The sequence below is a fragment of the Pogona vitticeps genome, chromosome 2, assembly GCF_051106095.1.
Source record: "Pogona vitticeps strain Pit_001003342236 chromosome 2, PviZW2.1, whole genome shotgun sequence".
Classification (NCBI taxonomy): Eukaryota; Metazoa; Chordata; class Lepidosauria; order Squamata; family Agamidae; genus Pogona; species Pogona vitticeps.
In genome coordinates, this window is record NC_135784.1 from 76,511,297 (window position 1) to 76,527,509 (window position 16,213).

General features: G+C 44.8%; 2 protein-coding genes across 4 annotated transcripts in view; one reads left to right on the forward strand and one right to left on the reverse strand.

Moving 5' to 3' along the window:
* The window catches only part of GLT8D1 (glycosyltransferase 8 domain containing 1), a 27,235-nt gene extending 12,573 nt beyond the window's left edge, over nt 1-14,662 (forward strand). The window contains exons 7-11 of one of the 2 annotated variants that reach the window (XR_013541732.1): nt 327-439; nt 7,973-8,139; nt 8,523-8,635; nt 8,953-9,718; nt 12,687-14,662. Coding sequence is in view for 1 of the 2 variants with exons in the window: in XM_078385455.1 (XP_078241581.1) it covers nt 327-439; nt 7,973-8,139; nt 8,523-8,635; nt 8,953-9,143 (584 nt within the window). In the remaining variant the exon portion in view is untranslated. Of the gene's footprint in view, nt 1-326; nt 440-7,972; nt 8,140-8,522; nt 8,636-8,952; nt 9,719-12,686 lie in introns of those variants that run through there. The other variant, XM_078385455.1, reaches the window with a different exon arrangement.
* GNL3 (G protein nucleolar 3) overlaps nt 13,601-16,213 on the reverse strand; it is a 19,347-nt gene continuing 16,734 nt past the window's right edge. For both annotated transcript variants that reach the window (XM_020796688.3, XM_072989766.2), the window contains 3 exons: nt 14,353-14,543; nt 13,991-14,066; nt 13,601-13,887 (listed from right to left, as the gene is read on the reverse strand). In XM_020796688.3, coding sequence (XP_020652347.3) covers nt 13,817-13,887; nt 13,991-14,066; nt 14,353-14,543 — 338 coding nt within the window. In that variant the 3' untranslated portion in view covers nt 13,601-13,816. The remainder of the gene's footprint in view (nt 13,888-13,990; nt 14,067-14,352; nt 14,544-16,213) is intronic.

The following is a 16,213-nucleotide window of genomic DNA, read 5'->3' on the forward strand; positions in this document are numbered from 1 at the left end:
AGATTCTTGACATTGTTTGTTAAAGAGTATATGCCACGAACAGCATTGGAAATATTCTTCCATTACAAACTAGTTGGCTGAACGGCATAAAAAGTCCATATTCAATAAATACTTGTCTTGAACTTCCCGAGACAGGTGGAACTAGTCTGATCTTGAGTTTTGTTGTTAATTTTAGTGAGCAGATTTGAGCGGAAACAACTTAATATGTGAACATCTGAGTACTGGAGAAAGTTGTGCAAGACATGTCTCCTAAAAGCGCATTGTCAGGATATGGGCTTTTATTTGCTTTGACTCTGACTTTTTCTTTGCTTCACTGACAATTTCAGATGATATCCTTGAGCTTTACAACACTCCACTTCAGCAGGGCCACGCAGCTGCATTCTCAGATGACTGTGACTCTACCTCAAATAAATTTGCCATCCGGGGAGCAGGAAACCAGGTGCAAACGGTTTGAAAAGGGGAACATGAATGCTGCATGCTCAAATGTTTAGATGTTGCCTCCACTTCTGTGGTTGCATTCATGACTTCAGAGTTTCACAGGAGGATTTTATGGTGGAGCATTTTTTATTTAAGCTGAATTTTAGGACTGAGACATTGACTTTCTGTTGGTATGCTTCATAACACTGCTACATACTACTCAGGAGCCTAAATAATTTTATTGAAATTCTGAAAGCTAACTTTTGGCAAGGAAAGGCCACAATATGTATGGGAAACTTTGATTTTGTACTGCATGTTCTGGGGAGGGCCATTCTTCATCGTGGTCTTCTGTGAATGCACACAAAGGGTTAATACCAGCGCCAGCGTTGGGCCTCTCGGAACATTCTCTAGCTGCAAGAGAAAAGTAACAATGTTTAGGACTACCCCTACTGCGCACGCCCAGCCTAACCGTCCCTCAGTTCCATTTTTCCGCCTAGCGGTTTGGAGCCTTTCGTTCTTAGCTGCGTTTTATTCAAAATCTGCTTTATTCCTTGGATTTTTGACCTGGCTTAGCTTACGGACTACCCTAGCGCGTTTCCCCTTTCAACCAGACGACTCGGTTTACTCTATTCTCCTGGCTTTTACCCGGACTGCTTACGGACTGCTTTGCCTTCTCCCTTAAACTAGTCGATGTCGGTTCCTTACCACCCTATGTCCCCGTCCGGGCCCTTCAGCAGGTGTGTGGTGTGCGATCGCAAAATCCCCCACCAGGACGGCCACGATACTTGTTTGTATTGTTTGGGGGAATTGCACAACTCCAAAACTTGCCCACACTGCAAAGCTTTCACTAAAGCCGCTCTTAAGGCTCGCCAGCAGCGCCTTAAACTTCATCTGTGGGAGTCAACATTGTCTTCCACGGCGCCCTCGGAGGGGGAGATGGCTTCCACTTCTCGAGCGGCTCCTGTGCAGTCGGTGGTCTCCAAGGTTTCGAAAATGTCGAAAAAATCCGCAACGTCGAAATCGGCCGCTCCTGCTTCGAATCCCGAGCCCCCGGCCCCCACTCCGCCGAAGGCTAAACAGTCGAAAACATCGAAAGCCAAGGCACCCGCCAAGCTTAAGGTGACATCCATTCGACTTTCTCCGAGCTCGGGCTCGATACCGTCACCGATTCTCGAGGGGTTGTCGAGACGCTTCGAGGCTTCGTCCGACGCACCCGCTCCACCTCTGGTTCGACGCACTGAAACTGTGCCACCATCGGGAATGTCTTCCCCGACGCCGAGCCAGTTAGTCGGAGCCACTACTGGTCTCACTTCTGCCCCACATAGCCCATCTCCTGCGGGCCAGGGGTCGTCTCCCTTGTCGATCTCGTCCGTACACTCGGGCTCGAGATCCCCTCGAGACAAGGTGCCTCGCTCACCCGTGCGTTCGAGGTCGAAATCCCCTCGAGGCAAACGTCCTCGCACGGAGAAACATCGCTCCCCGAGTTGGTCCCCTTCCTCCGACCACTCGAGGTCGAAGTCTCCTCGACGGAAACGGTCGAAGAAGAGGCATCACGCTTCGACCCAGTCCGACTCTTCCCATCGTTCGGACTCCAAATCTTCTAAGCGCAAACGCTCTAGGAAGAAGCGCCGTTCCCATCGACGTCGTAGTAAACATCGACGTCGATCCTCTTCTTCCTATTCGGTGGACTCCGACCGTCCCAAGCGTCGTAAGCACCATCGACGTCGACATGAGCGCTCGAGGTCTCCTTCCTCGTCTTCGACGTCCGCATCTCGAGACCGGTACCATAAGAAGATCCAGTACATTTACCTGTCTTCTTCGTCGGAGCCCACCCGTCCTCGACGTCGACACCGAGTTATCCGAGTCGGAGATAAGCCTCCTTCCCTACCTGTTGCCCCTGCACCGCAACCGGTGCCTTCCACCTCGGCGTCGACTGCGGTCCCGCCACGACCTCCGACAGCGTCAGTCGGCATCGAGGGACCCCCTCCAAAAAAGAAGAGGGATGTCTTCTCCTCAGATCCAGATGAGGTGTCCACAGAGCAGTCTTCTGACTCTGATCAAGAACAACCCCCACCCCTGCCACCGCACGAGTTGCCTCAGGGAGATGTGGTGGTTTCAGACACTGGTGATCCTCATGCATCTTCTCCATCTGAGGATTTTTCTTGCTACTCCCAGATGATGTCCAGGCTTGCTAAAACCTTGAAACTGGACTTGAATCTTCCTTCACCTCCGGGCGAAGACTTGTTTTTCGGAGACATTAAAAAGGACAGTACCGCTCCACCTAGTATAGCTTTTGTGCCTGTGGTTATGGAGGCCATTAAGGAATTCTGGGCTCAGCCTGCGAATACCCCTAATGTTCCTCGTCGCACAGAACACTTTTACAGGATTCATGGGGCTGACACCCACTTTCTGCTCAAACATCCAATTCCAAACTCACTCATTGTAGAAACAAGCTGTTCAAGACCATCTGCCAAGGCTCACGTTACCCCCGTTGACAAAGAGGGTAAAAAACTGGAAATCATCGGTAGGAAAATCTACTCCCTTGTCACCCTGTTACTTCGAGTCATAAATTACCAGACTGTACTAGGGGCTTATCACAAACAGTTATGGCTTAAAGTTTTGCCAGGACTGAAAATGATACCTGAAGACACCCGGCAAGCTTTTCTAAACTCTTATGAAGAGGCTCAGACGGTATCCAAGCATGAGCGTCTCTCCATTAGACATGCGGCAGAGATCTCTGCTAGAGTTCTCATGTCTGCCATCACCATCCAGCGCCACGCTTGGCTCCGTTCTGCAGACATTTTGGATGATGTCAAATCAAAAGTTGAGAGTCTCGCTTTTGACGCTAGCGGCTTGTTCAATGAAAAGACCGACTCCCACTTAGAGGACCTCCACAAGGCCAAGAGGACTGCCAAGTCCTACTCTGTTCAGACTCAATCTAGACAGCGAAGACCCCAATGGCGTAAATCTTACGGTCAATACCAACAACCTTCTCAACAATACCGTCCTTATAAGCACCTACCTCAGCAACGCTCTGGCCAGTCCTCTTCTTCTGTTCAAGGATACCAGGGATACCGGCCTCGTCCGTCTCATCGCCGCCAATCCTTTAAACCACCTGGAAGAAAACAAAAACAGTACCTTTGACTTTCGGCCCCCCATTTTTACCCATTCACCACCTACCACCCGTCTTCAGCCGTTTCTTCACAACTGGTCTGCCATCACAACCGACACTTGGGCTCTAAAAATTATTCAGCACGGTTACCAGCTGGAGTTTATAAGATCTCCTCCGCTAGGTTTCATAAATCATTCTTCCTTCGATCCCTCGCTAGAGGAAGAAATATCATCTCTCTTGGAAAAAGATGCCATCTATACAGTACCACCTCGCGACATACAACGCGGGTTTTACTCCCGCTATTTTGCTGTATCAAAAAGAGGAGGAGGCATAAGGCCCATCCTCGATCTAAGACTCCTAAATACTTACCTGCGACCCAGACGGTTTCGAATGCTCACCTTAGAGTCCATCATGCACCTGCTGAAGAAAAACAACTGGTTCGTCCTTATAGATCTAAAGGACGCATACTTTCACGTCACTATCCACCCCGACCACCGCAAATTTCTTCGGTTCATCTTTCAGGGCACAATCTATGAATTCCAGGCCCTGCCATTCGGCCTGTCCACAGCTCCCCGGACCTTCACCAAGGTCATGGCCCCAGTGGCAGCTTACCTTCGTCTCAGGGGCATCCATGTCTATCCTTATCTGGACGATTGGCTCGTGGTCTCCACGACATGAAGACAATCCCTGAAAGACACAAAATTCATCCTGTATCTCCTTCGCAATCTCGGTCTCACTGTCAACAAACAGAAGTCTCAACTCGTCCCCTCCAAAACAGTACAATACATAGGGGTCTGCTTAGATGCTGTAAAGGGTCGTGCATTTCTCCCCCCAGAGAGAATACACAAGATTCAACGAGCCATCAGGAAATTTCAGCCTCGTGCTCGGGTGACAGCCCATCATGCCCAGCACCTTCTCGGCCTGATGTCTTCTACAACACCGGCGTTAGCTCACGCTCGTCTCAAGCTACGGTCACTCCAGTCATGGTTCCTCACTCTTTTCGACCCCATGATGGACAGCCAGAGGAAGCGTCTTCGTGTCACGCCGGAGCTAGCCAGACAGCTCCAGTGGTGGACGTACACACCCCACCTCACGGTTGGTCGGCCCTTTCGTCCACTCCGTCTCACCGCCCAAGTCACAACGGACGCCAGTCCATCCGGCTGGGGGGCGCACTGCGGCCATCACACCATTCATGCCCTCTGGACCCCTCAGGAGACCATGCTCCACATCAATCATTTGGAGCTACTTGCAGTCATCAAGGCGTTCAGGTCCTTCCTTCCGCTGCTACAGGGCCGCGGAGTCCAGCTGGTGACGGACAACACTACCACAATGCACTATGTCAACAAGCAGGGAGGAACTCGTTCTCACTCACTCCTATACCTCTCCATCCTCCTCTGGGAGTGGTGTTACCGTCATCATATCTACCCGGTAGCCATCCATGTAGCCACAGAGGACAACACAGTTGCAGACACTCTGAGCAGGCTTCAACATCAGACACACGAATGGGAACTGAACCCTCTGGTCTTCCAGGACCTTTGCCACCAATGGGGCACTCCAGTGCTGGACGTGTTCGCATCCCCTCTCAATGCGAAATGCCCCATGTATGCGTCTCGGGCCGGCCTCGGCCTACATTCTCTTGGCGACGCATTCATGATTCCATGGAACCAGGGCCTCTTATACATGTTTCCACCAATTCCGTTGATACAGAGGTCCCTAGTCAAGCTCCGACGTTCAATGACTCCGGCCATTTTCATCGCACCCTTTTGGCCTCGCCAGGTGTGGTTTCCCACTCTAGTCAAAATGGCTGTGGACTCCGTGACCCTTCCGCTATGGCCAGACCTGCTGACCCAAGAAGCAGGCAAAGTCCTTCACCCGGACCTCGAAACGCTCCATCTGATGGCGTGGAGGATCGTCCCGAAATCCAAGAGGTCTTGACTAATGCCGTTAAGCCCTCCACATCTCGCTTGTATGCGTACAAGTGGAAGAGTTTTTTGAAATTTACCCAGCAGAGGGATCTCGTTCCCTCCCCTGTATCTCTTTCCACACTTCTACAGTATCTCCGTTACCTGTTTGACTTTCACCTTTCTATATCTACTATCAAAGTGTACCTTGCAGCGGTTGTCTTCTTCCAACCCAGGGCTTCGCCCTCTTCCCGGTTTTTCTCTCACCCTACCGTCAGGATGTTCTTGAGGGGTCTCTCTAACCTCCGACCTCCCGTTCGCCCACCACTCCCACAGTGGTCCCTTCACTTGGTTCTACATGCTCTTTCTAGGCCTCCATTTGAACCCATGGCTACCTGTGACCTTAAGATGCTTTCTTTAAAGACACTGTTCCTGGTGGCTATCACGTCTGCTCGTCGGGCTAGTGAGTTAGCAGCGCTCCGTTCTGATCAACCATTTCTTCAATTCTTCAGGGACAAGGTTATGCTCTATCTGGACGTATCGTTTCTCCCAAAGGTGGTCTCCGATTTCCATGTGAATCAACCACTCATTCTACCAACCTTGTTTCCGTCTCCTGCTACTGATGTTGAGCGCATGCTCCACATGCTCGATGTTCGACGATCCCTGGCCTTTTATGTCTCTAGGACCAAGGAATTTAGACAGGCTAACAGACTGTTTCTCTGTTACTTTGGTCCAAAGAAGGGCTGTCCGGCCTCGCTGTCGACGCTCTCTAGGTGGCTCGTATCTACCATCACCCTTGCCTACGAGCTCAACCACAGAGATCCTCCAGAAGGACTTAGGGCCCACTCCACCAGGGCTATAGCCTCATCAACTGCCTTACTCCGTGGCGTCGACCTGCCCGACATCTGCCGGTCCGCTACCTGGTCCAATGCCTCTACCTTCATAACCCACTACAGATTGGACATGAGGGCAAGAGAGGAAACCAGATTCGGGAGGGCAGTGCTAACATCAGCTCTTCAGTGACAGCCCACCATCCGGTTAGTAAGCGTGCTAATCACCCTTTGTGTGCATTCACAGAAGACCACGATGAAGAAAGAAAGGTTACTTACCTGTAACGATGGTTCTTCAAGTGGTCATTCTGTGAATTCACACAATCCCGCCCGGCCTCCCCTCTGTCTGTCTGTCACTGGCATCTCTATAACTTCGGGTACCTGTGGCGGACAAATGGAACTGAGGGACGGTTAGGCTGGGCGTGCGCAGTAGGGGTAGTCCTAAACATTGTTACTTTTCTCTTGCAGCTAGAGAATGTTCCGAGAGGCCCAACGCTGGCGCTGGTATTAACCCTTTGTGTGAATTCACAGAATGACCACTTGAAGAACCATCGTTACAGGTAAGTAACCTTTCTTTTTCATCTACAGTGGACCCTCTACTTAAGGAATTAATCAATATTGGAATGGTGGCTGCAAGTCGAAAAGTCTGTAAGTCGAATCTCCATTGACCTACAATGCATTAAAAACCGATTAATCCCATAACCAGCGGTTTTTATTCTATTTTTGTTCCATTTTGGGTTTTTTCTGGTCTGTAAGTCGATTCTCCGGCTGCAAGTCGAATCTAAATTTTGCAGCCAGAGAAGTCTGTAACTCGAAAAGTCTGTAAGTCGAGCCGTCTGTAAGTCGAGGGTCCACTGTAGTTGACAATGAGAGGGAGCTAAGGACCGACTGTTGGGAGGAGTGGTATATTAGCTGAGAGGAAGGATTAAAACTCTAGAATGTTCCCAAGGCGCAGAAGCATCATGTGTGTGGATCACTGAGACCAGAAAGAAGAAGTCTAACTTCTAACTTGCTTTCTAGGATGTATATGCTGAATAGCAAAGCAGCTTTACTCTCTTTTTAAAATTTGGATTCAGGACCTGCCTTTTGAGTTTTTCTCATTTTCAGAGAGATTTCCTTCATTGTGTAACTACGAGTATTCAACCTATTCAACAGTCCCCACTACCCTCTTCTGTCTCCCTTTTTTTGGAAGACTTCTACCTGCCCCAGTTGTACATAATGTGAATCCAGCACTTTAGTCAAGTAGACAGTGGCTGAAATCCTGTTGCACAATTACTGAATTGGTGTAGCTTTTAGATACAAATTGCTGTCAGTGAAGAAATCTCCAAAGAAAGTATCTGTTGGCTATTGAGTTGTGTGACATGGCATGCAACAGATCATGTCCACAGAGATATTTTTTTAACGTATGGCAACTCATATTTAAAAATTGTCCCATTTGCATAATTGCGCAACAGGATTTCAGCCTATGGGACATGAGTCTATAAGCAAAGTATTAAGTATAAAGGAGTTAAGTGCCTCTTTTAATTGAGCTATCTTGTCTCAATGCAGTTATCAAAGCTACCTGCGAAATAATAGCTTCTTTCAAACTCAGCCAAATAACATCTCATTTAGTGATAACAATTTGGTTTAGAAAGTTGAGATACATGTCTTTTGCAGGGGATATATTTGTGCTTGAAACTCAATTTTAAACGAAATTTCTATTTATTTTCTAGTATAATTACATTGGGTATCTTGATTATAAAAAAGAAGCAATCCGGAAACTGTCCATGAAAGCAAGCACTTGCTCTTTCAATCCAGGTGTCTTTGTTGCGAATCTAACAGAATGGAAATTACAGAATATCACTAAGCAGCTGGAGAACTGGATGACACTTAATGTCGTGTGAGTATGTTCAGATTTGAGCTGAACACTGATAATTAGAGACTGAGGCTAATAGGAGTTTGCTGCGAGCGAGGGTCAATGAATGATCAAAATTATTGTTCCATTCTTTCTGCCGAGCTGCTTGTAATCCTTTGATTATCCTTGATCTCTAGACAACTTGTCTTTGCCAAAAAAAAAACTCATGCCTTGCATTAAGGACATGGACCTGATGCCACTTTCTGCACCAACCTCAAGCCCCTAATCCTTCTAATCTGAATAATTGTATTAAAAGTGGAAGCAGTGTTTTCTGTTCCTCCCCAAGTATTTAGTTTTCTATTGAAAATGTTTTCTACATTAATGAGGCTCCTTGTTTGCAGCTGGTTAATTTTTTTCTCTCTCACTAGGGAGGGAATATACAGTCGGACTCTTGCAGGCAGCATTACTGCACCTCCGCTGCTCATTGTATTTTATAAACGACATTCAAATATTGATCCAATGTGGAATGTGCGCCACCTTGGTAAGTATGAAGGAAATAATCTTGACGCTAATTGCACTTTCCCTACACTGAACCTAGTACAATTGACACTGAGGTGACTGGGACTGTAGTCCTTTTTCTGCTTCTGCTCTCATTTTGAGAGATCCTGTAGCAGAGCGATTCATTTACTTCTTGGGTGGGGAGTCTTCTGTCTCTTTCACACGTTACAAAATGTCACCCTGATACAAAATGGTATGCTTCGGGCTATGTGCCTAGCGATTGTGATTTGTGAACTTCTAATACAACTCAGGTGTACTGTAGAAAATGAAACTCATTAACCGTTGTTATTCACTTCAAAGGTTCAAGTGCAGGCAAAAGATACTCACCACAGTTTGTGAAAGCTGCCAAACTACTCCACTGGAATGGGCATTTCAAACCCTGGGGCAGGACAGCATCTTATGCTGATGTCTGGGAAAAATGGTACATTCCTGACCCAACCGGCAAATTCAACTTGGTTCGGAGGCATACCGATATGTATGAAGCAAAATAAGGTGGATTTGATGCTTGTGCATTTTCTCAGGACATTTACCAAAGTGCAGCACAGTCAGGAATTCACCAAGCAAAGCAGCACGTACTTGAAAGGTGCACGCTTATGTGAGGCATCTCCTTGTCTTCCAATCTAAGGAGCACATGAGATCCTCTTATGAACTAGTATTTTGGACTATATGGATTCTTCAAGGCTAACTTTCTGGAATATATCCCGCCTTTAGCACGGTGATGGCCACACCTCTTACACAGTAACCCGTATCCCTTAAAAGCTGCTGTTCTTCCTTTTGCTTAACCTGCAAGTACAAGTTTTTTGTACTAGACCTTTCCTTCTCCTGAAAGATTTATTCAGGTCCTTACAGCAGTGGACTTCATCGGGGTCTTCTGAAAACCATTGAGTAAACTGTTTCAAGAAACTATCAACACTAAAGCAACTACTTTCTATAAAATTGTGAAACTCATCAAGCTTCTAATGAATTGGTTGTATATATGCAATCCTTTTATGTTATTTTGTGAACAGTGTTGTATTTTATAAGCTGGTTCAAGCTATTGTCTGCTCAAAGTGGAGATTTAAAAAATGTAAAGGGCTTGGGGAAATTGCAAGGGGTGGTCCATGATGTACTCTGTAGCTGCCAAGACTTAATGCTGATGGCTAACTGTCCTGTATAGCAGAAGCAAGGAATCCCGGGCCTGGAGATCAGATTTGTCCCACCTGGAATCCTACCTGTTTGCTGCTAGAGTGAAAGTATATTGGAAAGACTATAGGGCGGAATTTTCCCCACCCTTCTTTTAAAGCTCAAAAATTCTCTACCGCAACTGCCAGTGTGTGGTGAGAAAACTTGGGAGGCTACCACTGGAAGTCAAAAGGCAGGACTGTCTATCATTGCTCTCTTTTCTTGGGGAAGTGAGGGAACATAGTGCTATGCCCAGTCTTGAACTTGTCCACCATTTTCTGTGGGTAGCCGCAAGGCCCTAATGCAATTCCACAAGGCATGATAAACCACTTCTGCATCCTCTATAGCTGACAAATCCTGGAAAGGTCACCGTAAACTTCACAGAACATAATAATTAAGATGGCAGTCCTAGAGACAGTTATCTAGAAGTAAGAGGTATTTAATTCAATGAGACCAAGTTATCAGAACCATGTCTTAAACATACAGACCTTGTCTTAAACATACAGCTGCTGGGTGGGCATGAAATAAAGTGGAAGCCAGACAATCAAAGTAATTATTCTGTTCAAGCCCTCAATAGTGTCTGGTGTGTGTGTGCGTATATATATATATATATATATACGCACACACACACACACACACAGTGGTGCCTCGCTTAACGATAGCCTCGTTTAGCGATGTTTTCGCTTAACGATGGTTTTTTAAAAGAATTCTATGCATCATTTAACGATTTTTCCTATGGGCGATTTTCGCTTAGCGATTTTGTGACCATGCTTCACATAGCGAATGCATTTTTAGGTCCCCTGTTTCGCTTAACGATGTCCATTTTTTCAATTTTAAAAGTGTCTTAAAATGTTCAAAAATGTTTTAAATGCTTGGAATCGTTAGTGCACCTTCTAAAACGTGTGCAAACTTAATTTGGCTTTGATCTGACTTTTCGTTAATTTTTGCTGAATTTTTTTCTCCCTCATAAGAAAGCATTGAAACCAACTTTTGACAGCTGTCAAAAGTTGGGCTCCATTATTTCCTATGGGGGAGAAAAAAATTCACAAAAAATTAACGAAGACTCAGAACAAAGCCATACTAAGTTTGCACACGATTCAGAAGGTGCTCTAACGAACCCAAGCATTTAAAAAACAGTTGCTGACTTTTCGTTAATTTTTTGTGAATTTTTTCCTCCCCCATAGGAAACAATGGAGCCCAACTTTTGACAGCTCCATTGTTTCCTATGGTGGAGAAAACAATTCACAATAAATTAACGAAGACTCAGAAATTGTTTTAAATGCTTGGATTCGTTAGAGCACCTTGCAAAACCTGTGCAAACTTAGTTTGGCTTCGTTCTGAGTCTTCGTTAATTTTTTGTGAATTTTTTTCTCTCCCATAGGAAAGCATGGACCTGTCAAATTTTGACAGCTGTCAAAAGTTGGTGGGGGAAAAAATTCAGCAAAAATTAACGAAAAGTCAGATCAAAGCCAAATTAAGTTTGCACCCGTTTTAGAAGGTGCACTAACGATTCCAAGCATTTAAAACTGTTTTTGAACCTTTTAAGACACACTTAAATTTGCAAAAATGGACATTGCAAAACCATTGAAATGCATTGAATAGGCTTCAATGCATTCCAATGGAGGAAACATTGTATTGCTTAACGATGTTTCCTATGGGTTTTTTCGCTTAAGGACGGCAATCCGTGCCTATTGGAACCGATTAACCGGTTTTCAATGCATCTCTATGGGAAAACACGTTTCACTTAACGATGTTTTCCCATAGCAATGGTTTTTTTTGAACCAATTAACATCATTAAGCGAGGCACCACTGTATATTTACACTGCAGGGTAAATGATGTTACTTGCCTTTCAGAGGAACATCTCAAGACAGGAGAAAGCAAAAAATAAAATGCACCAACCCCCATATTTTAACACTTTAGGATGATATAGCAAAGCAAGAGTTATGGGGAGTATAAAATGTCCTTTATCCCTTCCTGCCTGCGCCTAGCTAGAGCAGTCCTATTCCAAGCTAGCTGAAGCCCTATAATAAGTCTCTTTTGGGAGACACAATATTTTATTGTAGTGGCCCCTTATTCATACATTATCTCCAGTCTTCTGTATGTTTTTCTTATACACTTGTTCACACAGGTCTGCTCAGCACTGTTTTGGTTGTACTTTTTTCCCCAAATAAATACGTATTTCAATAAATAATAAATACCGTGCAGCTATTCCTCTCCAGGAAGTGGCCTGAGAAAGGTTAGTCTCAGGCTTATCTAGGGCTGTTGTTGGCAGTGTGGAAGCCCCGGTCTGATGGCAGCAGAGAGGACCAGCGCAGGCGCTGTTTAACCCACTGGTGTGGATTCATAGAGGCCATGTTGAAGAATCAATTGTTTATGCTTTTTAGTTACATGCAAGAATTATACAAGGATTTTGAACTACACAGGGGTTCAGCACCCCTAATTTCAGCATTGTTGAAGTGCACAAAGGATGTGTGTTACACCAGTTAAATATTAAGCATGCCATTTGAAAATGAAAGTATTATTTTAGCAGCAGAGTGTAGCTGTCACTGAACAGCATCTTTGAGCACTAGGTGGCCTTCAATTGTCCTCAGACATCTGAGTACATTAAATTTTCTCATTTTATTCCATATCCATACTGGGCAGGAAAACTGTTGGCTTAGGCAGAATAGAGAAACTTGGGGAGGTTTACGGACAGCATCCAGCTATTACAAAAAGAAACTGTGTAACTTCTTCAGAGAGTGAAACTATCAGCTCTTACTCCCTTTGTATATTGTTTATGTTGTACTTAGTTTGCTGAGGCCTAAACATATTTGTGAGTCTATCTACTGTTACCAAACTCTGCAGTCTAAAAAGACAGGGCATCTTCTGGAAGTGCAGATGACAGACAAGGCTATTAAGATACATTTTGGTCTGCTTTTACTAATTTTTATAATTCTCCAAATGCTACTAGTGGGATTTGAACTCCAAATGCTCCTGGTACCTTCCCGAGCATTCCAAAGCACACAAGAAGGATCGGTGGTGGACTAGAGATTATCACCACCATCATTCTGCCAGGAAGGAACACCATTCACCCATAAACTGGATAGAAACATTCCCTCTGTTGATGGAAGGCTTCTACTGGATCTAACACAAATGTGGTCAAATCAATGTTCTGACTGTATCTCTTTAAGCAACACAGGCAATGATCACCTACAGTGGTGCCCAACTTGACGATGACCCTGCTTGATGACACAATCGCTTTACGATGCCTTTTTTGCAATCGCTATAGCAATCGCAAAACGATGGTTCCAATGGGCGATTTTCGTTTAACGATTTGGTCCCTGCTTCAGGAACCTTTTTTTTTTGCTTGACGATGATCAAAAACAGCTGATCGGCGGTTCATAAAATGGCTCCCTGCTGTTTTCCGGAGCGATTCTTCACAAGACAGGGATCGAAAATGGCCGCCCTATGGAGGATCTTTGCTGGACGATGGAGGTAGTTCCCCCATTGGAACACATTGACTGGTTTTCAATGCATTCCAATGGGTTTTTTCGCTTAACGATGATTTCGCTGGAACGCATTATCGTCAAGTGGGGCACCACTGTATTCGATTTAAACAGACTATGCATTTTTCATTTACTAATCGTCTTCATTTGTGGCATACATATTTGCTTGTACCCCAACCACAAGAATACTAAAAGGCAGACTCTGAATTGTTGTCTCATTATTTTATATCAATGGAAAGCCCTTGTGAAAATTGTCGTGACTTACTTTAATTCATTTCACAGAACAGATGCAAATGGAAGCCAGAGATAAAACTTAATTTACTGAATGCAATTCACAACGGTGAAATGTAAGATAATTCAATCAGCTCTACTGAATTATTTAGCACTATATACAATATTTACATGGATCTGCTGTTCAGCAAATACAGAAAACACTGTTGGAATGTGATGGCTCCAAAAAGTCTTGGTGTTAAGTTCCAGAAATCTAAAAAGCACTCAAATCCTTTTAACATCCTCTTCACATATAATCTGTATTGAAGTCATATGCATCATCCAGGTCTCTAGGTTTGTCTAGGTCATGTTGTTTGCCTAGGGGGAAAAGTGAAGAAAATTGCATCAACTGAAACCAACTGCATCTTTTAATTAACAAGACAGAATAAATCTTAGAAAATTCATTAGTTTTCATATGCACCTGTAGGTATCACCCCGGAGTTTGCATTCTTTGGCTCTTTAGATACTATTTTATTGCTCAATATTTTGTTGTTCTCCTGAAACAAAGGGAGAAAGAACAAAAATTCAGTATGTCAACATTGTACTAATTTGTAAGCATGGGGAGCCACAGGTTTCTATTTTAACACATTATTTTTGCACACACAAACCCCCCATGAAGTAAGCAACCATTGTTTTTTTAAAAAGGCCTCAAAAGATGAGAGTAACTTGAGTATACTCTAGTAATAACCCATGAGGTGAGAGCGACACAAGTTCAAAACGCCTCCCTCTACCGAGGATCCACAGAATGGCATCTCGAATTAGCCAATGCTCAAGTATCTTAACCTCTTCTATATCTTCAATGTCACTTTCTATTTCATCATCTTCATCTTCAGTTAAGTCCTCCTCATCTTCACTTGTTTCCATGTCCTCTTTTTCCACTACTTCCTCTGGTAGTTCCTTATCTTCTATTACACCATCCGTGAAACCAGGAGACTGGAAGACAATGCTGCTTGGCTGATTGGGGTATTTGAGGGCTGTAAAAACAGATTAAATATGTGGGCAGAAACATTTACAGCACCTTGTCAGGAAAAATATTCTGTGTGACTAGACAAAGAATAGTTTTACAGCTGAAATAAAATATGTGGAAAGATCATATGTTTCCAGCTTTTCACTGAAAAAAAACTGAAACAAAATGAAGCATTAATGGCTCAGACCCAGTTTTGTTAGCGCTGTGGAAACATTCAAGAATATGTATGCAGTTCTGCTTAGAATCCTCCAAAAAGAAAAAAGGGACTTTACTGACTCCCCACCACAACCCTTGTCATCACTTTCAAGGGTTTCCCCTATCCTTCGGAAGATACTTGGGGAAGAGAGCACAGTGGATGACTGAGAAGATAGGGAACTAGCAGCAATCAGGATCACAACTGGATCAGTACGCTGATGACACCCAGCTCTACATCTCCTTTTTTCCAACAACAGTGGATGCCGTTCCGTCCCTTCAGCGTTGCCTGGAGGCTGTACTGCAAAGGATGCAGGAGAATGGACTGAGGCTAAATCCAGACAAGACAGAGGTGCTGAAAGTTGGTGATCCCACCGTTGGTGGTTTGGAAAACTCCCTCTCTTTTTGGGGAGTGACTCTCACCGCAAAGAGTGAGGTGTGCCACTTGGGGGTCCCTCTGGATCTGGTGCTCACCATAGAAACCCCGGTAGCATCAGTGGTCCGTTCCATCTATTTCCATCTCTGGTGGACTGCCCAGCTGCATCCCTATCTTGATGTTGGGACACTCACTGCTCTGGTCCATGTGCTTGTAATCTCGAGATTAAACTACTGTAATGCACTCTACGTGGAGCTACCTTTGAGGCTGATGCAGAAGCTTCAAATGGTGCAGCATGCGGTGGCCAGATTTCTCACTGGGGTGAGAAAATATTAGCATATTTTCCCCACTCTGGCTGCCTTGCATTGGCTGCCCATTCGTTTCCACATTGATTTCAAGGAGTTAATGATGACGTAAAAAGCCGTAAACGGTTTAGGACCTCAATATCTAGAGGAACGCCTCCTCACACCTAGATCTACCCAAATCACTCCTTCTAGCCAAAATTGGTGGCTGAGGAGTCTAATGCCAAGGGAGGCATGAATAGAAAGAACAAGAAAACAGGCCTTCTCAGCACTGGCCCCTCGCCTTTGGAATAGTCTGCCTGCAGAGATCTGTCTGGCTCCCTCACTGGGTGTTTTTAGGAGCAAACTTAAGATCTGGCTCTTTAGGCAGGCTCTTCCTCCTGTCATCACCTGATTACTTTTGCCATCTTTAAATATATTATTACTGTCATCTTTATTTTATTATATTGTTTTTACTTTTATCCATTATTATTAGCCACCCAGAGTAGACTCTGGACTAGATGGGCAGGGTATAAATTGAATAAATAAATAAATAAAAATAATATATTCACGAAGGCTTTCCCGGCCGGGATCTAATGGTTGTTGTGGGTTTTTCGGGCTCTTTGGCCGTGTTCTGAAGGTTGTTCTTCCTAAGTGCTGTCCTCTGAAGATGCCGGCCACAGAGACTGGCAAAACGTTAGGAAGAACAACCTTCAGAACACGGCCAAAGAGCCCGAAAAAACCACAACAACCAAATAAAAATAAGTTAAAAAATAAAATCAATCCAAAGCTGTTCTGTTCACAGCTGGAAAACACTAGACCCAGATC